General features: G+C 55.9%; 4 protein-coding genes across 4 annotated transcripts in view; 3 read left to right on the plus strand and 1 right to left on the minus strand.

The window, feature by feature from the left end:
• VOLCADRAFT_107944 (uncharacterized protein) overlaps positions 1 to 3,940 on the plus strand; it is a gene marked incomplete at both ends in the record, with an annotated part of 4,622 nt that extends 682 nt beyond the window's left edge. Inside the window, 7 exons of the mRNA XM_002957994.1 lie at positions 481 to 630; positions 1,662 to 2,228; positions 2,701 to 2,766; positions 3,143 to 3,177; positions 3,310 to 3,403; positions 3,595 to 3,735; positions 3,815 to 3,940. Coding sequence (XP_002958040.1) covers positions 481 to 630; positions 1,662 to 2,228; positions 2,701 to 2,766; positions 3,143 to 3,177; positions 3,310 to 3,403; positions 3,595 to 3,735; positions 3,815 to 3,940 — 1,179 coding nt within the window. The remainder of the gene's footprint in view (positions 1 to 480; positions 631 to 1,661; positions 2,229 to 2,700; positions 2,767 to 3,142; positions 3,178 to 3,309; positions 3,404 to 3,594; positions 3,736 to 3,814) is intronic.
• Positions 3,941 to 5,142: 1,202 nt separating this feature from the next.
• On the plus strand, positions 5,143 to 15,068 carry VOLCADRAFT_107945 (uncharacterized protein; the record flags this gene model as incomplete). Its single annotated transcript, XM_002957995.1, has 13 exons — positions 5,143 to 5,170; positions 5,904 to 5,983; positions 6,130 to 6,373; positions 6,560 to 6,904; positions 7,075 to 7,169; positions 7,917 to 8,061; positions 9,565 to 9,673; positions 10,014 to 10,079; positions 10,882 to 10,906; positions 11,599 to 11,619; positions 12,601 to 12,756; positions 13,066 to 13,107; positions 14,270 to 15,068. The coding sequence occupies 13 exons, from the start codon at positions 5,143 to 5,145 to the stop codon at positions 14,720 to 14,722; spliced, it is 1,809 nt and encodes a 602-aa protein (XP_002958041.1). The 3' UTR covers positions 14,723 to 15,068.
• A 2,217-nt stretch (positions 15,069 to 17,285) lies between these two features.
• VOLCADRAFT_107946 (uncharacterized protein) lies at positions 17,286 to 19,746 on the minus strand (the record flags this gene model as incomplete). Its single annotated transcript, XM_002958019.1, has 4 exons — positions 19,188 to 19,746; positions 18,692 to 18,790; positions 18,249 to 18,482; positions 17,286 to 17,879 (listed from the first exon to the last, which is right to left on the minus strand). Exons 1-4 carry the CDS (start codon positions 19,314 to 19,316, stop codon positions 17,286 to 17,288), a joined length of 1,056 nt encoding a protein of 351 aa, XP_002958065.1. The 5' UTR covers positions 19,317 to 19,746.
• A 545-nt stretch (positions 19,747 to 20,291) lies between these two features.
• mot9 (cilia/flagella specific MOT9) overlaps positions 20,292 to 25,984 on the plus strand; it is a gene marked incomplete at both ends in the record, with an annotated part of 10,357 nt that continues 4,664 nt past the window's right edge. The window contains 11 exons of the mRNA XM_002957996.1: positions 20,292 to 20,840; positions 21,308 to 21,431; positions 21,535 to 21,544; positions 22,038 to 22,098; positions 22,203 to 22,308; positions 22,785 to 22,942; positions 23,216 to 23,395; positions 23,891 to 24,167; positions 24,488 to 24,690; positions 24,965 to 25,088; positions 25,443 to 25,846. Coding sequence (XP_002958042.1) covers positions 20,292 to 20,840; positions 21,308 to 21,431; positions 21,535 to 21,544; positions 22,038 to 22,098; positions 22,203 to 22,308; positions 22,785 to 22,942; positions 23,216 to 23,395; positions 23,891 to 24,167; positions 24,488 to 24,690; positions 24,965 to 25,088; positions 25,443 to 25,846 — 2,196 coding nt within the window. The remainder of the gene's footprint in view (positions 20,841 to 21,307; positions 21,432 to 21,534; positions 21,545 to 22,037; positions 22,099 to 22,202; positions 22,309 to 22,784; positions 22,943 to 23,215; positions 23,396 to 23,890; positions 24,168 to 24,487; positions 24,691 to 24,964; positions 25,089 to 25,442; positions 25,847 to 25,984) is intronic.

Raw genomic sequence — 25,984 nt, forward strand, 5'->3', positions numbered from 1 at the left:
TTCCTCTTACACACAACTGGGTAGGCCTAGTTGCAGCTGGCTGCGCCTGCTTTCAGACAACGTGGGATAAGGTGCGGAGTCCGTTGATCACCGCATCGTCCCCTTCTGGGTGTTTTCGTCGCGTGCCATTCTTATCGCCTTCATCATAGCCATTACTTCGTTCTCCTCCGGACCTCCTCCGACTCCACCGTGCACTTCATCCCGCTCGGCCATCTCTTCACTGTTACTGACACCCAATGTGCCAGTAACGCTGTGTTCTCTGATTTCCTTCCTTATTAAACTGGGTCCAAATGTATTGTATATTGTTACTTTTGACGTCCCTATTCCCCAACAAACGACGTTCTGACTTGTGCTTGCTTGCACAGTTATCGGGCGATCTTGTGTTGTCTGAAGTTAGCGCCTTGTTCCCAGCTAATCTTTGTGGGCTGAACACAACTCAGTTATCCCCTTTGGTTCCTATTACTAGCCCTGCCCATCCAGCCCAACACGGAGATGGGTGCCGCCACAGCTGAGGTGGAAACCGCCATGGCTGCCGAAGGCGCCGAAGCAGGGGAACAGGATGGGCAGCCAGGGGCAATGCAGCTGCTGCAGCCAGGGATGGCGCTGGTGTCAGGCAGCGGGCTGCAGCAGGTAAGTGGACATGTCAGGCTGCAAGCCACGGGTTTGTACAGGTGCCAGGGTGACAGCCGAGCCCCTGAACAGGAGCTGGGTTGCCTGTCGTACACGCACATATGTTAGGGTACGGCACATGGTGCAAGTCATGTTGCATGATGGCCAGCTCACGAAACCATATTATTTTCATCCATATAATTCATCCATATGCAGTTTCCTAAAATCTCAGGTCCGGAAAGTGTCCAGGATTCATCAAGGACCGAATTTCTTCAGCATTCCAATCTAAGCTTGGATGAGGAGCGTGCTATTCGTATAGCCAAACAAAAGGAATTCCTTGCAAAGCTAGGACTTCAAGCCATTGTTGACAATATCCGGTCGCCTCGCTCGCCTATCAGACGACAGAGTACCCACTCAGCTCCATTGGAGACTCGCAGATCCACTAGGCTTACTGTCTTATCATCAAAGCTTAGCAAGCAACAAGTGAAGGTATGTGGTGTCCCAACGGGTGGTTAAAGATACCTAGGCGGCGGACCCTACTTTAGGGTTCTCATTTCCTTCCTGGTCTGGTCTGGGTTGACACTACTGCAATTAGCGGTTTAAGGTCCTGGGTTCGATTCCTGGGGAGACCCCCGAATTAGTCGGGAGCACGAGATTATGGCTAGCTGCTGAGATGTGGAGTTGAGGTCACAGTTGATGGACTAGATTCGCACGCTGGATTGGTGGGCGATTGCCGAACCCTCCGTCTCTTTGGGTGTTCGGGTGAATGGATGAGGTGGGGTCCCTGAAGGCTGGATCCGCCGCCTTGGACTTACAGTTCGTATGGCGAAGTACAGTGTGGTAGTGGTGGATGGTGCTATAAGGTGATAAATGATCTAGAACTGACAATGTGATAAAGTGGCCCAGAAGCCTCCCACTCTGTAACATTACATTACATTACATTACATTACATTACATTACATTACATTTTCCTTCCTCTGTGAAAGATCTCAGTTCATAAATATTTACAATGTTTATTGTCATATTGGGTTTAACAATATTCTCTGCTGCAGATGCCGACCCATGCTGCAGAAGCGGCTGTCGTCGAGGACACTGCTGCAGTGGTGGTGAATCACGATCCTGAGATGCATCTTAAAATTTTCTCAGACCAACACAAAACTTGGGCGGAGATGCACAACCTGGATTTGAAGGCCGACGAGGGCCAGCTCCTTGCGGCCATCCTCCAGTGGCCTGAGCAGTATAAACTCTACTGTGGGAGTGAGGGCTCCTTTCATCACTCCTTTGCAGTATGTGGAATTCTGGTGGCGAATGGCATGTATGCCCCAGACTTTAACAACCCCAAGCTGCAGGCTATCAACCACTTCACTGAGGACATGAAGTCTGCCCTGCTGTCTGGGGGGCTGAAGCAGTTTGAGCTTGCACTCCTTCTTGCGGGTCTGAATGCACTCTGCCAGGGAGACATGGGAGCACAGGGTCAGCAGGTCCGGAAGCGTGCAAAGTCTGCTGCAAGCAATGACTGCAGCAAGAGGACAAAACATACCGCACAGGAGATGGCGGGCTTGCTTGAGAAGGAGTTTCACTCGGACATCATGTCTGCATCCAACTTCAAGGACATCCCGGTAAGGTGTCATGGTCCAGGATTCTTTACTAATCACAACAAACATCCATAGAGGGTTTGGCACCACTGGTAAGGCATGACCATTGCCCCCGGGAGATCCCGGGATCGATACCCGTTAGGGTTAAAGTCCTTCCGATGGTGGATGACATTGCCCCCTTAGTTGATGGACGGTGGTGACCTGGGGTAAAGTTAACCTGCGAGCCGACCAGGAATGGAGTTGGGCCGCTGTCAACCCGGTAGATTCCGTTGGAAATGGTGGTGGGTGCGGAACCTGAGTGATCCACTGAGAAGTTGACTAGGGTGACTGGATGAGGGTGCCCCGAAATACCGGGGAAGGCAGGGTTTTGCAGGGTAGCTGCCATGGGTGAAGATACACCCCCCTGTTTCACACATCATACATCCTGATGAAATATTTGCATGGGCTAACCCTAAGACACCCTCCTGTAATGTTGTATGCTTTTATCAATCCACAGGAGGTGAAGGTTCGGATTGCAGAACTTATTAATAAATTTGGCAGAACTGAAGGTGCCGCCACCATGGTAGGCATTAAGGCCAAGGCAAACACAACCGAGGAGGATGTTGCTGAAGAATTGATGAAGTCACTCCACCACAAATGGAAGAACCTCCGCAACATGGCTAAGAAGACACAGAAAGAGAAGGGTGCGTGACTGTGAACTTGCTAGCCTCATCATGCTTGTATAAATGGAGACAACAGGACATGTGATGCCTCCCGCTGCCTGAACCTAGTCAATCCATGTGCAATAGCGCTAGCCAGCACATGTGTATGTACACAGGAACCCAAGCTCTATGTATATGTGCATGCATGGTAAATGTCAGTTGCTCCTCAACATGCCATCATCCCTCCTGCTTGCCTACAATTTGACCTGGGCATTCATGTCATGCATGACCCTGCAGGTGATGAGCCAACCCCTGCCCAGCAGGGTGCCCAGGTGCCTAATCATAATACTCTGGACACGGCTGAAGATGGCACCGCGGTAGTACAGCAGGACAACACGGCAGCAGGGCCCAGGAAATGCTGCTCCCGCTGACCCCTACTGCTGGGCCTCCCTTCTGGATGACAGCCTGGAGGAGATGGACAAGTACAAGTCGGCAGGCGGCCACGTGTCCTACCTCAACAAGTACAACCTGGCTGACAAGACGATTGGCTGCTATCTGGTGGGCGGCTCCAAAGACAAGCCGAGCACACCATCAGTGCTTGGGGCGGGCTTGGTGCTCAGTGACATGGCAAGTATATATTATGGCAGATTGCTGTACACTCTGTGTTCTAACTTGCAACATATAATTTGGCCTTTTCTGCAACTGATTACTCAGTTGGATCCGGTTTTACTAATTCTTTGGTGGTGCAGGCATCGGTTTCCATTGAGGACACCATTGAGATCCTGGTCATTGGCAAGATGAAGGGGCTGCACCACCGTGCAAAATTTACCCTGCCTGAGCCTACCAAGACACTCGCCATCAAGGACTACCCCTTGACCATGTTTGATAAAGTAAGGAACGACAGGACATTAATTAACCACCAGCAGTTCCTGTATCCTGACAAGCTTTCATTACTTCCTATATATGCAGGTATCCTGGCCTGTTCTGGGCATCCTGGCTAACGACAAGGGCAGACATGCTGTGCCCTGGGCATGTGATACCCTGGGCGTCAGTGCAAAGCAGATATCATCAGCCTTGAAGGGGAACAACATTTAGGGTTAGACATAGTTGTGACTTCTGGGGCATGGAAACAAGTACAGAGGGATGGTCGGTATAATTGAGGGCCTGCTACATACTGCTAACTAGCATCATGATTAATGTTTGACCTATGTGTCGGGATGGAGTTGGCATGCATGCCTGCTCCTTCTGCACATGCGTATGCATGCTACAACATGTACATATCTCGAGCCATGGTATTGAAAGGCTGTTGTGTGATGGGTGTTGTTGCTTGACCCACTAGGATGGGTGGTTGCCCATTGCAAATGGCTGCAAAGCCTTGAATTCATGCTGCCGTAAGGCAGCCAGTTTGATTGGTGTAGTAGACCATACGTAATTATTAAACCCTCTATGCATCATGGGCTTATGAAAGGCTGTGCTAAGTAGCCACTGTGTACACATGTGTTCATAACATGGTATGAATATTCTTATGGCTGTTATGCATTGTTCATCAAGTTCCTGTACATGTAGTACTACTAGTGCTGGTGTGTCGTACATATACATATATACATAGGTCATGAACTTAGCAGGCAGCATTGGTAACACATGTGTGTATACACTGACGCTTCCGGAGGTTCCAGGATTGCCACCAGTCAAGGTAAAACGTTATACCGATGGTGGAAGGTAAGAGTGCCGCTATTTGATGAACAGTAACGGCCTGGGATAATGTTGACATGAGAGCTGACCAGGAATGGACTCCAGCCGCCATTAAGTTTGCAGATGTACATGTCGTTGGATGACGGTGGTGGGAGCACTCCTGAGATGTACCCGAGTGATTCACTGAGAAGACGGCTAGGGTGACTGGATGAGGGTGCCCTGAAATACCTGGGTAGACAGAGTTTCACCTGGTAGCGACCACCGGTGTAGATATGCCCGCCTGTCCCACACATAATGTATAAGGGGTTGTGTTACAAATGTGGAAACGGTTGATACCCACACTGAGATTTTATACATGTCATTCCAAATGTAACGATTGAGTTTATATCATGCTGTTCGTTAAATGATGTCATTCCATGCTACATGGCGATATAATTTTCCGATGACAATCTGGATGCACCTATTTATTAAAGAATCAATAATTTTGCCTAAGAATGTAAAAGAACACCCCTAAGAATGTAAGAGAATACAGAAGGCTGCTGGCCCTAAAGAATGCTAAAGAATGGTAAAATAGTGGTTTTATTTCATAAGAATGAGACTTAAGAATGGGTGCCATACTTAGCAAACCCTATGGTAAGAATGGTTAAAACCCGCCAAAGAGCAGCTAAGTATGCTTTAGGCAAAGAATCAATAAGTTGGCCTAAGAATGTATAAGAACACCCAAAGAACGAAAAGAATACATAAGACTGCTGACCCTAAAGAATGGTAAAGAATCGTAGAGAATGGTAAAGAGTGGTTTTATTTCTTAAGAGTGAGACTTAAGAATGGGTGCCATACTTAGCAAACCTATGGTAAGAATGGTTAAAACCGGCCAGAGAGCAGCTAAGTATGCTTTAGAGAAAGAATCCCTAAGTACGTAAAAGAACACCCCAAAGAATGGTAGAGAATACATAAGACTGCTGGGACCTGGAGAATACTAAAGAATTTGAAAGAACGGTTTTAAGATAAACGGAGGTCATACGAACGTTCTTAGAACGTTCTTAGAACGATGTAAGAACGTTCTACTGTTTATTCGATTTTATCAATTTGGCTGGGCTAAGAACGACTTAAGAACGTTCTTAACCCCCCTCCGCGTTCGTAGGGTGTGCAAAACAACCCCTCAATCATCCTGGGATGTACCTCTGCAGCTGTGAGCACTGTTATGGATGTTCCAGTGGCGCCTTCAACCTATAAAGAGTTGTTGTTTGCCCGCGGCATCTCACTGGTATTTGCTGTGCTTCCTTTGCCTGCAGCCTTCCTGCTGGTTGCATGCGGCCTGCTTGCATTTGAGCCTTAATTGTGAGTGCCGTTATATACTTCCGTGCAGAACATGGGCTGACAGGGCTGCTGCTGGGTGAGCAAATTATCTCCGAAGTTCAGAAGGCCATGAGGGAGCTCCAGGTGAAGGTGCGCCTCTGGGATGACTGCATGCAGTGTTGTGTTTGCATCAGACACCATAATAGGTCCATGTAGCATGTGTTTACTCGTGTTCCCTGCTTGGTGGCAACATCTCATTCCACCCTTTTCGCTACCCTGGATGATGGCTGTATCAGGGTCTCACACGGCCCAGTTCCCCCATCAAGGTCACTCCGTCCTCCTGTTCATCAGATATGTGCAAGACGATCGAGGGTGCAGTGGGCGTGCGGTGGCACTATGTCATGGGGGTCATTGCGCCATGCTGCTGCACCTGTGTGCCTGTGGCCCCAACTGCCATGTTCTGCTGGGACGGTGCCAATGAGGACGCTCCAGACACCATTGCAAGAGCGGTGAAGCACCTGCAGCACATCGCCCCTCAAGGTATTGTTTATGACATTGGAGGAGTGATGAATGTGGGCAGCAGGAGTAGTGTGTTGGGGCAGCATGCACTGCATTAGCAGAGCAACCGGCTGTATGCAGGCTCTGAGCTTTTTGTATGTCTTCCTGGTATTGCTCAGGTCACTCATGCACCCAATCTGCCATTCTGGCCACGTTATGTCCTCGCAGGTGTGAAGGTCCTGCCGGTGCAGACCGTTGAGTGGCTACAAGCCACGGTCAACCTCGGCCACAAAACCATCGAGATAAAGCCCTCGAAAACGGACTATATATTCGTCACGGGGGTGGCGTGGGCCAAGTGCAAGGAGGACTTCGGTGCAAAGTTGTTCAATGGGTGGAAGCTGAGTGTTAAGGATGGCATGATGACGGCCGATGCATTGCAGTCCATGCTGGGCTCAATCATTGCCCTGTATGAAGTCAAGACTGATGTCACCCTGAACAAGGGGTTGCCTGGTGTGCGCGTGCAGGCGCTGATTGAGTACCTGGCAGTCAACCACATGAAGGACTGGCCCATGAGTGAGTGCATTAGTTCCGACTGGTGCACTCAAGAGCTAAGATGCATATGGTTCAGCAAAATGACAAGTAAAGCCCACACAATGCCATTACCAAAAGCATAGCACCAGCCATGCTCCCCGCACCTCAGCTGTCTGCAAGACATTCACCTCGGCCCCTGTCCTTCAATGCAGATGATGTACCTGTCCTATTTGGCGACCTCAATAGACATTATGTGGTTCATGCTGGCCGCAAGGATGCAGGCCAGCCCCAGAGGTCTATTCATGTGGTGGGCCCGGCCCAACTCCCCATTCTGGCAGAAAACACACTTGCTGGAGCAGAAGCCAGCAGCCCAAAGAGTGTGATGCTTGGCTTTATACGGGCCCTGCTGGGCACATGCCGGATGGAGAAGGCTGGCAGCCGGATGGGACGTGCTGCTGATAGCAGTGGGGGTGGGACCAGCAGCAACGGGGGTGGGGCCAGCGGCAGTGGGGGCGGGGCCAGCGGCAGCAGGGGTGGGGCCAGCGGCAGCAGGGGTGGGGCCAGCGGCAGCAAGAGTGGGGCCAGCGGCAGCAGGGGTGGGGCCAGCAGCAGTGGGGGCAGGACCAGCAGGGCCCTGCTGGGCACACACCGGACGGAGGAGGCTGGCAGCCGGATGGGGCGTGCTACTGATAGCAGTGGGGGTGGGACCAGCAGCAACAGGGGCGGGGCCAGTGGCAGTGGGGGCGGGGCCAGCGGCAGCGGGGGCGGGGCCAGCAGCAGCAGGGGTGGGGCCAGCGGCAGCAGGGGTGGGGCCAGCGGCAGCAGGGGTGGGGCCAGCGGCAGCAGCAGGGGTGGGGCCAGCGGCAGTGGGGGCAGGGCCAGCAGGGGCGGCAGGGGCAGGGCATGCGGTGAGGTTGATATTAAAACCAGTGGTGATGATAGCCATGATGCCTACAATGACACGGTCGCTAGTAGTGACGGTGGCAGGAAAGGGGCTTCAAACAGCAGTGCAGGCAGCTCTTCTGAGGGATCTACCAATGACGACGGTCTGCAGGAGGCAGCACGGGAGAATGAGTATGCGCAGGCCTTGGGAGCACTATTTAGGCTGCCCGAGGTGTACGAGGCCTTGGGGCTGACAAAGCCGCCCACCTGCTTTCAACCTGTGACCAAGGAGGAGTACCTTGCAGGCTTTCGACCCTGTTAGCAGCAGGGGCAGGCACCACTGCATAGCCCTTTGCATCCTGCATCTGACAGCTGATGATGATACCATTATGCTTGTGTGAATTCATGCAGCATTGGTGCACACTACCTTACCCTTGACTGGGTGAGGCTAGTTGATAGTTGTTGTTTTCTATCTTCAAGACTGGGGGGAAAAGTCCTGCCCATCGTAGTGACAATTGCGGGTTAGCTTGTAGTGGTCGACCTCTGATTCCGACTTGCTATGATAGCCCCCAGGAGTGTGGCCTCTTTTTTCGGGGGCCTCGTTAAGGGGCAACCCACAACTCTGCAGAGTGGGGAGGTTTTGTAGTGACGTCCTTCATGAAAGCATTACAGGTGCATTGCTTCAGAGTTGTGGAATGGCTTGGTGCATGGTTAGGACATGCTGTCTGTAGCGGCAAATGTCTTTGGTCTTGGAGCTTGATAGAGGCCTCTGTTCTTCTTGGGTCAAGTGTGTGAGTGCCCTTGTTAACTTAATGAGTGCCCCTACTTCTGACAGTTGTCAGGGTTAGAATGTGTACGTCAACCAGTACACCCAGGCCAGGTTTTGGGGTTTATGTACTTGCACTGGAAGGTGGTCCTTTTTTGGTTTGTGGAGATCTTTTTGTGCTTTTCCATGTGGCTTTCGGCCAATTTGAAACCTCATGCTCCTGGTTCGTTCTTGAGCATCTTGTGTGATGCTCCCTAATCAGTCGGTGATGTGGCGTGTTGTGTGTTAATTGCACTTTGTGGGTGTTTTTAGCGCTATGGATTGCATGCAGGTTGGTGTGTGCCCTGGTGGGAGCACAGTGTGTGCAACGGTGCAAGAGCAGTTTGTCTATCTACATCTCCTCTGCCTGAGTAAGCATTGGGTGAACATTACGGGACAGACCAGAACCATCATTAGTCTGTGAAGCGCTTATAAACACCCGGCTATCGAATGCACAGCAACATCTTGCACCTTGACAGTATGGTATGGTCAGTCGATGGGCGAGAAGAGAAGCGTGTCTGGGGATGGCATGAGGACCAAGGAATGTGTCACAGGAAGGTCACTGACCAGCACGCAAAGTGTACTGGGCAAGCTTCTTCACAGCTCAAGGTGGCATGTATGTGTGATTTCAGGCCTGAACATGGGCGCCTGTTGCTATCTGTCAGCTCCTGGTCAACTTGCGAGCTGACCAGGAACTAAATTGATGCACCGTTGATCCGCTAGATATGGTTGGATGCTGGTGGTGAGCTGCTGAACCCAACGAATACACTCTGAAGTCGGATGGGGTGACGGATTAGGGTGCCCCTCTAGCAGGGGAGAGCAGGGACTGCCCAGGAAAGGGGCCGCTGACGAAGTTAACCACCCTGTAACAACATACATACATTCCCGCATTGAAAGTGCAATATCTTGAGCTAGCAGGGAGTGCAGTGAGGCGGAATCCGCTTATACCGGTACTCGGTCGTGCATGTGTTTTGTGTCCGTCGCATTGTCCCCTTCCCCTGTCCCTGATCGGCAGATGCACGAGGGGTTGAGCCTATTTTAACAGCTTCTCTGAAGCTGACACCCTACCTGTTCCACACCAGCATCATGCTGTCATCATCACAGGGAAGCATGTCAGGCACACTGTGAGCCAAGCGCTAACCCATATGCCACAAAATGTAATAGTTGACATGATTAGGCGCGGCAGTGGTTTCAGGCATTGGTTGCACTGAGCGGAACTGAGCGGGACTGACAGTTACTGAGGGTTTCTCAGAAATTCCGAATGGTCAGGCCATTGTGAATGCACGAGCCCAATTCGTCCCCTCCCCTCGCCTACAACCTCTTATGTTTATGGTCTTCAATACTATTAGTTATTGACCGAAGCAAAGGAAAGCTGCAGTCTGTCCCCTCCTCCTAGCCGCCCGCCCGCCCGTGGGGGCCCCCTCACAGACATGCACACGCATGCTCACCCACCTTGTGCTGCAGTGTTGTTTTGGCACGTCGCGCCAGCAGCTCCCTGACCACCATGTCGAACCCCTTGGCAGCCGCAAGGTGGAGCGCAGTCTGGCCCTCCTGCGTGCGGGTGGCCCCTCGGCAGGGGCAGGGGGATGGGGTGGGGGGAAAGACGAAGGAATGAACTTCCCTGTGGCAGAGCCGCCTGCCATGTGGGCACTATCCTAACACCCGTAGAGGAACTCCTAGGAAACCTCAGATAAGCATCAAGTGTCCTTAAGTCCTACTATAGCTCAGCTCCTGGATCACAGCGCAGGGCCAGGTGAAGAGTGTTGGCATGCCGTTTCGAGGGGGCACCGGGGAGTGAGCGGGGAGAGCGCGAGGCAGGGGCTGGACACGTGACCATATGGAAGGATTTTGCCGTGCCGCATTTCCTACAAATTCAACGTGTTGTATTGACTTCCTTCAGGAGCCCACTTGTCTCGACACCGACCAATCCGTGACATTGGAAGCATGAAAAGCCATGCACCCCTGCACGGACTCCCGAAGACGGTGTGAAGCCTCCCTGGAGTCCACCAACGGAATCACCCAGCGTGAGGCTTTCCCGACCTGCGACCTGAGTTCAGCTAAAATTATTTATTCAATCAATCCGTTTGCCTGCGATGTATGGAGCTTTTAAAATTGCAAAGAATGATCAAGCAGAACCGCTGTTCCTGATCAGCGAATGTAAAGCTATTGATTGAAATTACTGTTGCAGCGAGAAGCGTCGTGCTGGGTGATTCCGTTGGCGGACTCCAGGGAGGCTTCGCACCGTCTCCGGGAGTCCGCACGGGGGTGCGCCATGCACCCGCGCGGGGGTGCACCATGCACCCGCACGGGGGTGCGCCATGCACCCGCGCAGGGGTGCGCCATGCACCCGCACGGGGGTGCGCCATGCACCCGCGGGGGTGCACCATACATATTGATCCCGATGTGCACTTGTCTCGACGCCGACCAATCCAGGACATTGGAAGCGTGAAGAGCCATACATACAACGACCATACTTCAAAAATAGCTAGCCTGCACCTGCTATTTCTGTCAACGCATTGTGCTGAAACGTCTTTGCGCCTCACCCACGCGCATGCTACTAGAAAGCAATATTCAATAGCCTTGATATCGTGCTCTGCGTTGCGCCTATCCTGGAGCTCCGGCAAGGTCGGGAATGGTATCCAGGATGGCAGCTGAGGACACCGTTCGAAGAGTGGTCAGCAGCCCAGAACGAGGAGACCTGCTGTTCTTCATCGGGGAGCAAACTGATGACCAACTGAGCCAGTGGAGGATCCTGGACACAGACGGCGATTCAGCAATTGTCACCTTCGTGAGGCGGAAGGCCCAAGGCGCGTTGCTGGGATGAAGAGTCCTCAGTTTGGTACACATTGGGACATGTGGAGCTACCGTGAAGAGTGCGGCAGAGTAGGCTGGCCATCACCAGGATCTACCTCTGCCGCTGTGGGCACTGCTGCGCAGGTCCCAATGGCAACTGATTGACCGTCTGACCGATGAATATTCTCAAAGCATGTTGGGTTTCTTTGTTCTTGACCTTGAAGCTGAAATCCGTTGTGCTACCCTCCCCCTGCAGGCTCACTGCTGGCTGCTGCTGGTGAGCATTATCACGAGGCTGTATGGTGGGCTTTGGCACACTGTTTGTTGGTAACCAGCAGTAGAGTGGGGCATCACGCATCGGGGGGGGTTGTTAGTTGGTCGGAGCTGAGGGGCAGGGTTCGACACTGACCTTCCTGAAACTTGCAGGCTCCCCTGTACCTCCCAAATTTTCCTTACGGAGGGGCCCCCGTACCAGGCTCCTGTACTGGCCGAAAACCTTACGGGGCCCCCCTAACCCCCGCAAAACCTTTACGGGGGCACTGTCCTTGGCTGAAACGCTGTGGGAAGTGACACTTTGCATTTTTTTGCCCTGTAAATCGTTATTATCGTTATTTCCTCGTGAACCATTACACTCGGGGACACGGCACACTCAGCGAAAGCCAAGCGCCTTGGCCGCCGCGGCCGCCCATCCCTTCTGCTCCTCTTTCTCGTCCTCCTCATCCTCATCAAAATCCTCATCCACGCACGACTCATCGGTATCTCGTTCTACGTCGGTCTCGTAGTCACTGTCACTAAAAGCCTCATCATCACTAGCGGGGTATGTTGCTTGTACCAGTACTTCAATCTCTGGGTCAGTCACAACCTCCTCATTATCATCCTCTCCGTATGGATTCAAATTAATTTTGCTAACGTCAGAAAACACCGGGGTCCTGGTGAAGCAGCTGACCGCGTACTAAAGTATAGATAGATAGATAGTATAGATGCGGAAGATGCCGAAGTATGTCGGTGAAACATGATGTGGCAGGAGTGGAGAGAATAGTGCAGCGATATATTGTGAGTGTAGTTGAAGGGTTACAAGGCGTTCAGCGCACGGGCGAATTTACGTGCATACCTTTCATCGTGGGCGCGTCCAGTTGCAAGCTAAGCAACGCGTATACATGACGTGTAGCATCAGTCCTCAGTTCACTTCTTGTAACGAACATCAGCATAGGTCCAAGCCCTCTCGCTTGGAGGGATATGCAAACAAACATCATGATAGGTAAACTCGTACGCTACCGAGCATTCAACCGAGCATGCTACGAGCAGTCCTTGTAAGGAGCAGCATATCACCCAAAACGCTGGTGTCGGTATCGGCTGTTCCAAAAAGCTGTTCCAAGCCATCATGGCCTCGGTGCGGGGAGCACGGCTGGAGCCGGTGAGTTGGTTGTGCTAGCCCAGGCTTGACCTGACCTAAGACTCCGGCTCTAGTGTCCCGCGGCGGTGTAGTACGGAAGTGTTTGAGCTATCGAGAACAGCGCTGCTGCTGGTGATCATTTCAAGAGGCTGTAGGGTGAGCAACGGCACATTTGTAGTTCTGAGTTCGGAGCACACCAGCCCCATGTGAACCATTCCGGCATGTTGCGATTGAATCCCCGATTGTGCAACCACCGCCTCTGTCTCTTCAGGATACAGCTTGATGTGCAATAATCCTGACCTGCATACATGTGACGTTCTCGTCATGCAGGCGCGGCGGCAGGGCCAGGCCCCGGGAGCACTGCAGCTGACGGTGAGACCCCATCTGCATTGCAGGGCCTCTAGGCCTGGCGCTCGTGGGAAGGGAACCGATCCTCAGGGGGAACGATTGGGGTTTGGCTGAACGCTTATGGCATTAAGACGGGTGAGGCCGCTACGGAAGCAAGAAAAGAAGCGGGCCTTTGTCGGGGGTGTGGAGGCCGTTGCTGGGGGTGCTGGCCTCTATATCGGAAGGGCAGCAGTGAGGCCGTCTCGCGGTAGGGTGGGTGGGTCGTTGCTGGGGGCTGCGGGGTGAGCTGGTTGCGCCCACTCGTGTTGGGTGCGTGCTGGGAGCTGTAAGAGGCGGCAAGGGGCAGCTGGCGGGTGGTGGGCCTGGCCCCAGCACCCGCCCAACACCCGCCCCAGGGGAGCTCGCATAGAGCGCGCCAGCTGTAGGCAGGTTGGGGTGGGTAGGCGGGGCGCTCGCTTGGGCATGGCACGGTGGGTGCATGGGCTGCGGTGCGGGCCTGGGCCCCGGCGCCTATGCTGTACTGCAAGTCAGCTGGAAGTTGTTCTGTCCGTCCCTTTCTGCTGCTGCTCTGTACCCGTTCGTTCCCGCGTTGGTTGTGTTAATAAGATCCTGCATGCATTTCAACTGGGCGACTGGCCGTACTTACTGACAAGTCCAGCTGCCAAGTTGGCTGGATCACGTGGTGCTAGCGAGGAGGGGCTAAGGGCTTGGAGTCAGTTCTGCCGTTCCTAGTTTCAAAGGTGCTCTTGTGGCGTGACGGCTCCACTGCAATGCACAGCAAGTCGGAGAAAGACCGCAAGACATCTGCGCTGAAGTCACAGCTGCAGTGTGCGGGGGTGAAGGGCTGCCAGCTCCTGGGGGAAGGCATCCCCCCAAACTGTGTCAGCCTTGCGCACCTGTGCAAGCTGTCTTGGGCGGATGGCACGTGCCACCTGCTGGGCTTGTCCAAGGAGGACGTCTCATCACCGTGCAACACGCTGCTGCTGTCCAAGGTACAGACACTCGCGCTTGCATTGTCCTCATCCTACATGAATGCAAGCGCTGTAGCTCGGGCATGGGCACGTGCGTATGGCATGCAGAGGCGGTTCTCTTGGCCTTGACGCAGTATGCCATCTAGCCTGTGGCGGCTGGCGCTGCCTGTGTTCTTGCAGCAGTGTGACCCGCCACATCACGTGTTTCCCTGCAGCCCATCGAGCGTGCCTACAACAACTCGGCTGTTTGCTTCTACGAGGACCCGGCAGACAAGAAGCTCAAGCTACACATCCTGTGGGACGAGCTCAAGTCACAGAAGCTCGCCGACTGCCAGTGGCTGGGAGGGCCCAAGGGCAAGGGCTATGCTGAGTTGACCAATGCATTCGGCGACACAACATACGGCGACCTGGAGGCGCGGCCCCTACAATACTACAGCAGCACGGTGGTCCCCTTTCGCCGCATGCTCAGCACCCATGCGCAGCTGAGCCTCGACCGGGCACAGCGGGACGGCAAGATGGCCGGGAGCTGGACCTTCCAGGACTATCACTCCATAGAAAACGTCCTCACCTGGCTTCAAACTGCAGAGCTGCAGGAGCCGCCCATCGCAGGCAGCATGTCGGAGTTGTCGGAGGTCATGAGCATGAGCAGTGCTCCCGCTGCACTGTAGGCATTGTCGTAGGAGCTTGCCATTCTCTTGCTGCAGTCGCAGCCGAGCTGGGTGGCAAACTCTCCGTGCAGCACAGCCTCATGGTGCGGTGCTTGCTGGCCGCCATGCAGGACGTGGCAGGAGGCTGGCTGGCAGCGGCAACGTGCAGCCGCCAGCAGCGACTGCTGCGCACAGAGCTGTATGACTAGGCTGTGGCGGCGGGGCGGTAGCTGCAGCCGCGCGCGGAAGCGCGTGGCGGCGCTGCTGGTGGTGCTTGGTGTGCGGGCCTGGTGGCAGGGTGGCTAGGCACCGCTGAGGGTGGAACGTGGTTGCTTACCAAGGCCGTGCGGCGCCTGCACCTATAAGGGCTGCAGGCGACTGGTATGTTCGTTGCTGGCGGGATGAAGCAGGGAGCCGCGATGATGAGGCCGTGGTGTGGTGTCGCACGAACATCCTTGCGGTGCTGATGACTTCGGCGTGTCGCTGGTTGGCATGTGTTCCAGCGGACTAGATTTTGGCATCAAAGACCTGAATGGACAACATGATTAGGAGGCCCTCCTCCGCCCCCCCTGATGCTGCACTAAAGTCGGTAATGTATTAGTGGCCTTGCCGTTGCAGCTTTTGCATTGGGGTGGGGTATCCGTCCGTGTTTCAGCTCTGTAGCCGAATGAAGCATATACTGGTAAATAACATGAAGTGCTGGTGGTCTGTGGATGGCTGCGCTTGTGCTGGGTTGTGCTCCATGTTAGCTGTACGATTGTTGGGCTGTAGCGCGGTGCTGCCGGCCTGCCAAACATTCAATGTCTGCACTGTGAAATCCGTAATACCCACCTCAACTGGCTTTCAGCATGACGTGCGTTCCCACGGCCTCTGCAACTGGATAGTGGGCCAACCGAGTACCGTACTGCTACACGTGATTCGTGATATCAGAATTCGTGAAATGTTATTTTTGGGCCCTGAGATTTTCACGGCGCGCACCAGAATTCGTGAAAGGACCGTGGCGTTAGGTGGTCGGGATTTTCACCGTGCTACCAGATTTCGTGAAATTGCCCCCCTACTTCCCATCCCACCGCGTGTATCTCGGGGTTGGGCTTGCGGCACATCGCATCTATAAACACAGCGTCACCACATGGCTCCCTTTAACAGCTCCTTGTGTGCACCACACACTGTCGACATGTCGACACATGTCCGGGTTGGAGCGTGCACACATGCGCACAAGAATTCGTGAAACGGTGCCTCCAAAAACCGGTCTGGATTTTCACCTGCTACCAATTTCGTGAAATTTCACGAAACTGGTATCACAAACCACGCGTAGCAGTAAGGTACTGGCCTGCCAAGCATGCGTCTTACCGACCTCCAGAACCCTCCAGAGCCCCTCAGAGCCCTTCAGAGGCCTGTGCAGATACCTCAAGAGGCTGAGCAGCTCTGAAGCAGCCGGTGTCAGGAATGCCAGACCACCCTAAAAGCAGCAGAAAGCATGGACGCGGCGCTGGAAAAAAAACGCACATTTGAAGTTAACTTTTGGTGTTTGGTGTTAACTCAGCATGTGAAGGAGGCACCTTCCCTGATGAGGCACTCACAGATGTGGACTACATGCTGGCGCTGAACACGGGGCACGTGTGGTCAAGTGACCACGTGCAATTGCTGGAGGGCAAGGGGCTGTTTGATCTGTCATCGTTACCTCCCCTCGCTTGGCACCTACTTGCTATACCCCACCCGTTATATCCACAAGTTCTCGTGGTGATCCGCCGACGGACCTGCGGCCCCAACCCCGGCTTGGTCGTCGGCGCGGCTCCTTCCTGATGTATGTATGTATGTAAACGTACGGATGGATGGATGTGACCACATGTGTGGTAATTTAACACACAGCTGACTTGCCAGGAGGTCCATGACCCACGGGTCGGTGACATCAGACGGGTCACCAAACTGACCAGGCGTATTGGCCTTATCGCTTATGTGGATGTAGGTGTGTGTTTTGATAATCTTCGAAGCTGCGAGGGTGGCAGGAAATGCCGAGGGGTGGCGGTGGTTCACGAACAACACCTTTGGTGGTTAACAGAGTCCTGTGATGGCTCCAGAACCCACCCTTCCAATACCACCGGTGGATTGGGGGAAGGTGTCTGGTTTGCCGTACACGTTGCGATCTATATGCCGTGTAAACATTGTGATCTAATCCCTTTCCAGCACATGTAGCCAGTATGTAAGTATGTATGTGTATATGTACGGCGGTTTCCTCTGCAGCAGCACATCAACACACGAAATAAGAGGCGCACCTCCCCAGGGCATTTCCCGATGTCTACTCCCACCATGTGTGTGTATTGAGGTTGGGGGGAGAAGAACCATAAACCACGAAATGGAATTACAGCCCAGTAATAAGGTATATAAACAAATAAAATAAAGCAGTGACCCCCAGTACGGCACATCAGCCCCACTCCACACACCATACAAACCCCGTACACACGTTGAAGGGCCCCTTCCCACGCAATCTGGCGCCTCGCTACCTCAGTCATCCACCACATTCATACACTCCAGCAGTACGGCACCCTATACAAACTGCCGTGTACATTATAGTATGAAAGTATTATTAGAAGTATACACTGGCGCCCTCAGGCATACGAGGGTAGGCCACCGGCCGGGGTTCCCCATCGGGTAGCAGCTGCTGCATGCGGGCCCCCCCGGGACCCCCCCCTCTACCCCCCGCCACCGTCCCTGCCCCCACGGTGGTGTACGACAACCCTAGAGAGGACGCGTCCGGGTCGCCAGGGGCAGTCACCGCAGCCGCCGCCCCCTCCACCGCCGCCGCTGGCTGCAGCAGCAACGAATGGCAGGTCGCAGCGGTGGCAGTCGTGGTCGCGGTCGTCATCGTCGTCGCCATGGCATTGTGGGGGTGTGCGGGGGTTTGTGCCTCTCGCAAGACTCGATACGCCGCGTGTTGCCCCGCCGCCAGCGCGACCTCAGTTGCCGTACGTCCCGCGTTATCCCGGGTGGTCCTGCTGGCGCCCTGACATAGCAGCACCTCCACGGCGGCCACCAGGCCCAGGCGGGCCGCGGTGTGCAGGGGCGTCCCCCCCGTGGCGGGATCTCGTTCCGTGTCGGGCCCACCGGCTGCAGCCGCCAGCAGCGGCAGCAGGTGCACGTGCCGCCGTAGAACCGCCAATGTCAAGGGGCCACGGCCGGACTGCAAAACCACACATTCATACATGCATACAAGCAAATATCTGTACGCATGAATTCATCAGGCGTTGGTAAGCGGTGATGGTGGAGAGGACTGGTAGCTGTGAGATAGACCTGCAGGTGGACCGGGGGAGACAACCGCCTGTCTGTCTGTCTGTCTGTCTGTCTGTCTGTCCGACGCATGAATGGGTACATCATTCAAACGAGCTTGCGGCTAACTGGGCCCCCATTCCCTCCCTCCCCCCCCCAATCCCCGCCCCTTTCCCCCGCCGCAGACTTTGGACGCCTTCCGGCAGCAGTTCATTCCTTCTGGTTTCCTTGCATTCCTTGCATTCCTTGATTTCCCCCCTTCCCTCCCCTCTCCCCTCCTCACCGCATCCACGCACAGCCGCACCCTGTTGGTCTCCATCCCCCGCAGCAATACCCCGCAGGTCCCCTCCTTGCCGGCACACACCGCCGCCAGCAGGGGGCAGTGGCCCTCGCAGTCCCGCAGACTCAGCAGCAAGGACCTGGTCTCCGGGGGGTCCCGGTTACATCGGCCCAGCAGCTCCAGGGTGGTCGCCACCTGGCCGGCAGCTGCTGCGAGATGAAGGGGGGTGCGACCAGCCTGGGGGTGAGGGGGTAGGTGAGGGGGTGGGCGGTGTTGTTGTTCTTCTGGACAACGATTGCTTGGTGTGCGTTGTGAAGGGGGGGGTTGTGGGGTCGTGGATGCTGTTGGGGAGAGTTTGGCCCGCCTGGAACTGCCCCCTCCTCCTAGCCACCCGCCCGCCCACGGGGGCCCCCCACAGATACACACACACGCGCGCGCTCACCCACCTTGTCCTGCAGTGTTGTTTTGGCACGTCGCGCCAGCAGCTCCCTGACCACCACGTCGAACCCCTTGGCAGCGGCAAGGTGGAGTGCAGTCTGGCCCTCCTGGGTCAGGTGGCCCCTCGGGAGGGGCAGGGGGATGGGGTGGGGGGCCGGGAAATCATGTGCAAGGAAACAAGGAATGAACTGCCCGCGTCTGTGCCGGGGAAGAAAGGGGGGGGGGAGGGGAGCAGGGAGGAAGGGGACACCGGAGAAGCACCGTCCACCGGAAGGACGGAAAAAGGGGCGGGATGTAACGCAGGAACGAATGGTCTGCAGCTCAATTCGGGGGTGTTGAAAGAGATGTAGGGTTTGGAGGAAGAAATTTGCGCAAGGAATGAGGGCCTTGCGGGTATCTGATCAGGAGGCGGATGCTCCCTTATCGTGAAGAATACCTCCGAAACCACTTCCTCTCTCGGACGGACTTTGACTCAACAAAAAGGGGCGCATCGGCGCTTCTTACCCTGCTGGTTCGATCCAGGTCCTGGGGGCTCTTCTGCACCGCATGCTGCACCTTGGCCACATCTCCGGCATCGGCCGCTGCGTGAAGTTCCGTCCAACCGGAGAGAACCCACTGCTTGAGGAACGCCATATGGGGCGGCTCTTGGGTGCTGCTTGCGTGTGCTCTTGCCTTTGGTATATGGGCTGGATAATGCTACTGATAAACGATGAAGAGGAATAAAACCTGAGCCAAACCGGAGTTCCTAGGCGAGACGTCGGCAAAGTGTTCTTAGGAAGAAGGTAAGATGTGTTTAAAACGGCGCTCGTAACTGCAAGTTAAGCTGAATGACCGCGAGGGCAGGGGTCTGTCGTCCTGTGGGAGAGCCACGGTCCAGGGTGGCAACGGACTTCCGCAGCGATTAATGCTGATAGGAAGAAAGGTATACGCGGGAGCGGTCAGCCCCTAACTAGCCACGGGCTTGGGGAGCCTTGTTAACCCCTGTGCGGCGGAAGATTGCGCAGGGTAGGCTGTGCTTTCTTCAATTTCATGCTACAAATCAGTAAACGCATACATATAAAAGTCTATTTGAGCAATAATCCTTGCCAGTAGGGAGCCCCTACCTTAGCTTCCGGGAGCTAACGGCAGTTGGTGGTTCGGTCCTTGGGAATGTATCATATGACGGAAGTCAAACTTATAAAACGTTGGACTTCTCAAATGCTACCCATACAACAGCTTTCCACTTAATATAACCTGCAATCCAGTTTTACAGTCTTGTCCAATCACTATGATACGGCAATGAATCAATCCACGACGGTTCCGACATGACGGAATACCCAAGCATATGTAAGAATACCATGATGGAATTCAATACTACTGATTGTAATCCTTTGCGCGACAGCTTCTGCAACTTTGACGTGTGGCACTATTGCATGCGTGTGGCAGCGTTTTCCTACTTAGACGCCTCCGCAAGCCTGGCTAGCCTCAAATAACTAATGGCTTATCCCTTGCAGTAGGTACTGAAGTAGTCAGACAGCTGTCCTTTTAGGACATTCAACTTTTCGAGAACAGACCTTCCGTGGGTAGAAGTTTGCAGCGACAGCTCGAAACCACGGAACGACAGCTGTCATGGAGTTTAGCAGCGCCCAAGCAACTCTTCGCATCCGGCGCGTGCAGTTGTTTTGTGCGGAAAACGGCCTGGACGGCGTGCTGCTCGTCCCTGGCGTCGATGGCCGTTTCTCTGTCTGCAACCAGGCTATGGGCTACCTCTTCAGCGGCCGCAGCAACCGCGACACCATCGACGTAGTTAAACTTGACGACAACCTCGACGATGCGGTAGCGCTGGTCACTGCAACCGAAGTAAGATTGTACATCCCCGATGCGGAGCTGCGCGAACAGCTCCAAGGCCTGCTGGTACCCCACGTGGCCAGCCTTCGCATTCTTGGACCCACCGTCTCTGAGGCCGCAGATCCAGACCTGTTAGAGGAAAACAAACTTGCCAGTTTCGTGCACATGCTGCGGGGATGCCAGCGACTCGGCATCCCCTGCAGCTTATCGCCTTGTCCAGCACAGAAGAATGAGGAACCCCCATCCTCTCAGCTCGCTCCTCGTCTGGGTGCGGAGCAGCTGCTGGCGCTGGAGCGGTGGCCCCTGCTGCAGGCATACGGCCTGGAGGGAGTGGGTCGCAGCGGCTTCTTCACCATGAACTTCCAGGCAGGTCGACCTCCTCTGCGGCGCTGTGTAGCTACTGCTGCTGCTAGTAGTGCTGCTACTGCCACTGCTGCTACTCCTGCTACCGTCGCTGCTACCGTTGCTGCTACTCCTACTGCTGCTGTTGCCACTGCTGCTACTAGTGTTATGCTACTGCCATGCCATTGCTGAGGCTGCAGTGCTGCGCCGCGTGAGGGGCTTGTAGTCCGGGGGATAACCCAGTTGTAGATCCGGACCGAGGGGCGGTATTTTATTGTACGGTAATTGCGGTCTAGGTGTCGTGCACGGGGGGGGGAGGAAACGCAGGTGGAGATGTGATATGCACGTGTGTTTGGGTTTGTGCCGCTGCCTGGGTGGCTGGCTGGGTGTTGCCTGGGGCACTTGACCTTCCTTCTCCCTCATCCCCAAGAGTTCTCCCTTTTTTTCACCTGCAGGTGCATGACGTACAGCCGTACATGCAGCACTTGTACGGTCAGCTGGACGGCAGGTCTCTGGAGGTGTTGGTTTCGGAGTCAGTACCCACTCTGAGGCTGCACTGGGACGAGATGCTGCAGGCAGGTGTCGCAAACGTCTTCTGGTCCCATCACCTACCTCATCATCGTCATCGTCCAAATCCCCTCCCCCTCCCCTTCCCACCTCCTCCCCCCCGGCCGTCCCTCAGGTGCTGGGTGGTAAGCCGGCCGGTCAGCGCGCCAAAGTGAGTGAGAGGCAGCTGGTGGAGCCGCTCGCAGGTTACTTCTCGTACGGCATGCTGAGGGCAGCCCCGGGGGTAGAGCAGGTGGGTGGGAGGGGTGGGTGTGTGGGGTGGGGGCAGGGAGGGATGGGGGGGCGCCCCCGAGGGGCCGGGTGGAGAGGACATACCTACCTAGCTACATGTACATACACCCAACCCGCCACAATCCATAACCCGCATTTCCGTACACCACATTCTCACATTTCTTTCCTGGACAAAGTATAACTCCTTCTCACATCACTTCACTTCACTTCATCGCCAGCACCACCACCACAACCACCACCACTACCAGCCGAACACTGTCCCCCGTCCCCTTCCCCCTTTTTGTACACTCTTTCCTTGGCATTAGCTTTACTCGTTCACGTGGTTCGTCATCCCCCTCAACCCCCCGGGATGCCCCTCCCCCACCCCGCCCCACCCCACCCCGGCAGGCGGTCATCCTGCCCCCCCGAGTCGTGTGCGGGCCCCGCAGCTCAGATGACTCGGCTCGCAGTGAGGCCACGACACTGACTGTCAATTTTGGACCCACCATCACCCCCTCCTCCACCACCTCCACCCCAATCCCGCACCCCGCCAGCAACCTCCTCCCGTCCCAGCCCGCTCTCCACTGGGTGGTGGAGGGGGCTGACCCCCGCAGCGCCCTGCGGGTGGCGCGGAGCTACTTCCTGACCAGGGGTTGTGGGACCCGGGACGTTTTTGCAGGTGCGTGTGTGTTTTGTGTGTGGGGGTTGGGGGGCAGATGGGGGATACGACGAAACATAGACGATTGACGCGAAAGAGGGTTGAGGGGGAGGAGGTTGGAAGGGGGTGGGGTGAAGGGGGGAGGTGAGTGTCGTTAACCGTTAGGGTGGCGGACACGACCTTCAGACAGACAGACAGACACTAGTGATAAGGGCTGGCGTTGGGGTGAAAAGACGAACCACGAGCGAGTGAAGCTGCTGCCGAGGAAAGGGGGTTGAGGGGAAAGGGGGGGCGATGGTATCTGTGAGTATATACACACACATATACATATACACACAACGCGCGCGTCGTGTTCTCGTGTGTGCGTCCACGCCAATAACTTACCCCAGCATTGTTCACGTGCTGGGACACGGCACGTGTGTTTTATGTTTCTTGCCACCTTCCCCTTTCCCCCGATGTCCCTCCCACACCCGGCCTGCTTCTGTGCGACCCGACAGACCCGGAGGAGCGGGAGGAGGAGGAGGCCGAACAGGGGTTCATGTTTGCCTCCGCCATTGCGGCGTGGGAGGGGCAGGCGGGGGAGGTGGTGATGATGATGAGGATGTACGCGGCCGTGGTGGAGGCAGCTCACGCGGCCATGTCACACTTTGCCTTGGTAGGGTCGGAGGGGAAAGGGCTCGCTCCCTCTTGTCCTGCGCTCTGTCTGTCTGTCTGTCTGTCTGCCTGTTTATCGTCGTGCCCTGTCTATGGCGCTGCTGATGCTGTTGCTGCTATAGCCCCTGCTACAGCCTCTTTCTCTGCGCCCTGCGCTTTGATACGTGTCATTTCGTCGTGTGTGTGTTTTTCATCGGTGTGGGTGCTCTTCTCCCCCCCCCCGGGACCCCCCTTCCCTCCCTTCCCGCGCCGTACTCGCGACGTGTGTGTATAGGTCGACGGCGCCACGGCCCTCAGCGCCAAGGCGGTGGCGGTGGAAGTGCTGGCCAGGCGGGCGGAGCAGCTGGGGCTGGCGGGGAGCCCCACTGCCGCCCGGCTCAGATTCACGCTGATGCAAATGGACCACATGAACCGGGTGACGGTGCCAGCTGTGCGGGGCAGCAGACAGCTCAAGGTGGGGTTTGGGGGGGGGAGGGATGGGGGGAGGGGGGTTGGGGGCAGGTGATGAGGGGGGGGATGGAGAGGGGTTTATGGGGGGAAAGGTGGGCGGGGTAACGAAGATATGCTGGAGGTAAAAGGCAGCAGTTGGGGGGGAGTTGTGAGAAGCCGCATCGAACACGCTTCAACACTCGTACAGACAGAAAGACATGACGTTGCGATATTCTGTCATAAGGGGTTGCTCGCCACTCAGCACTTGGCGCTCAGCCAAACCAAACCGGCAACACCCACCTCGATTTTGCACTCTCTTCCCCCCTGGTTAACTCTTGCCCTGGCAGCAGCCTCACTCGTTCGTGGTTCGTCTTTTCCCCCATCCCCAAAATAGACACACACAAAAAAAATTCAAAATATTACACAAAAACACAAATACACACACACACGACCTTCTTGTGTACATACATGTGACGTCCCCCGCTTACCCACGCGTCACCAAAACACACACGAAACACAGGTAATTCGGTTGAGCCTCCCGGACATCTCCCCTCGGAACTCCGGGGGAAAGCTGCTGGGCGGACTGGTGTACGGCGATACCTTCTTGGAACTTCCGCCGACGCCGCCGTACACCACCGCGTCGGCGGCATCGACGGTTGCTAGCGGTTGGCGGTTGTTAGTTTTAACGGAGGGTATCCCGGCGATGGTCGCTATTCCCGGCGGCGGCGGTGTTGAGGAGGTGCTGGAGGGCCGGGCGCTGCGCAGCCTGATGCGTGTGGTGGAGGAGGGGGGAACAGGTAGTGTACGACAAAAGGGGAAGGGGGGAAGGGGGGTTTCGTGAATGAGGTTTTGGGGGTTGAATTGCATTTTCTCACCTCCTGGGGTTTTGTCCCCCCGGGCCCCCGGCCCCCCCACCTCGTTCGTGGTTCGTCTTTCCCCCCACCCCACCCCCCGCAAAGCACACAACGCACGCACAGAGCGCACTGTCCTGTCCCGGTACCTTGGTGCCTTGGACGTCCGTAGCAATTCACCTTCTACACTTCGCATCATCATCATCATCATCACCCGCCTGTGGTTCGTCTCTCCAACCTCATCCCCCCGCAATCCGTGATTTCAGGGGGCGGCGGGGGCCGCCTGCGGACCTCTCAAGCCCGGACCAGCAGCCTAAGCTCGCGGCGGGAGCTGGAGAGGCGGGCAGCGGGGGCGGCGGCGGAGGCGGAGGCGCTGGCGGGGAAGTTGCGGGCGCGGAAGGGGGCGGGAGGGCCGGAACCCGGGGAGGAGCTGGAGGGGGAGGTGGAGGAGGAGGAGGAGGCGGAGGAGGTGGGTGGTGGCGGGCTGCGAGGGCTTGTCGGTGCTGCATGCATGCATGCATGCTGTGTTCCTCTGTACGACAGGGGGATGTCGTACGCGTTGTGTGCAGGGGAGGGTTAGGCTGGAGAGGCTCGGGTTAATGGCCGATGGCTGGGTGGTGCATGTATGTATGTATGTATGTATGTATCTCAGGAAGAAGGTTGTGTGGTGTTCAACCCGGGTGCCCGTACTGCTACTCCTGCTCACCACCACGGTACGACACCCCCTTCCCTCTCCCCCGCAGGAGCCTGCTGCTGCTGCGTCTTCCTCACCGGCTACTGCCGCCGCTGCCAAGCTCCGTCCCGCGGATGCTCTCGGGCGGTTGCTAACCCTGGGAGGAGGCGGTGACGATGCCGTACTGCTGACCGGTACGGCAGGGACTCGGGGGGACTTGGGGATTGAGAGTTTCCCAGCTCCCCTCCAGCCCTAACCCGCAACGCCGTACCCCGGGGGGCCCTAAGCACTCCGCCCGCTGGTCCGTCTGCGGGGCGGGGGGAGGGGAGTTCCCGGGGGGGGCCCAATCTCCCACGTGCAATACACAATATGTCCGCACTGTCGTCGAATTCCCCCAACCCCCATGGCGCCGCACATACATACATACATACATACATACATACATACATACATACATACATACATACATACATACATACATACATACATACATACATACATACATATATGCATACATACACACCGGCTCTTTTCACTCGCCTCTGCAGGCGCCCCCGTCTGTCCCGCCTTGTACGGCACCTTGTACTGCTTTTCCGGGGGCCTTGTGTTCGTGGAGGCGATTAGTCGGGCCCTATGGGTGCTCGACCTGCGAGGTGGCGGAGCGGCTGTAGCGGGAGGGGGTGTAGCGCCAGCGGCGGCGGCGGGTGTGGAGGCCGTCACCATACAGCAACTGCCGCTGCCGCAAAGGGCTGTAGCGGCTGCTGCTGCTGCGCTGTCGCTGTCGGCGGCAGATGGCGCGGGAGATAGCGCCTCCGGGGGCGGGGGCGGGGTTCGTGTGGGTTTGGGGGAGGCAGTTGTGTTTCGCGGCAGCTCCCCTGCCTGCGGTCTCCCCCCCGCCTGCCACGTCACCGCCAATACACACGTGGCACTTCCACTGGAGGCCATGTCGCCGGTGAGGGAGGGGAGGAGGGGCGGAAAATGGGGCCGGGTCCGACAAAACACAGACGATTGACGAGGAGAAGGAAAAAACATAAGAGGGAAATTCCTAAAGGTAAAAGAGCAGCACTGACCGGAGGAGAACAAGAAAGGT

Source organism: Volvox carteri (assembly GCF_000143455.1).
Source record: "Volvox carteri f. nagariensis unplaced genomic scaffold VOLCAscaffold_84, whole genome shotgun sequence".
Classification (NCBI taxonomy): domain Eukaryota; kingdom Viridiplantae; phylum Chlorophyta; class Chlorophyceae; order Chlamydomonadales; family Volvocaceae; genus Volvox; species Volvox carteri.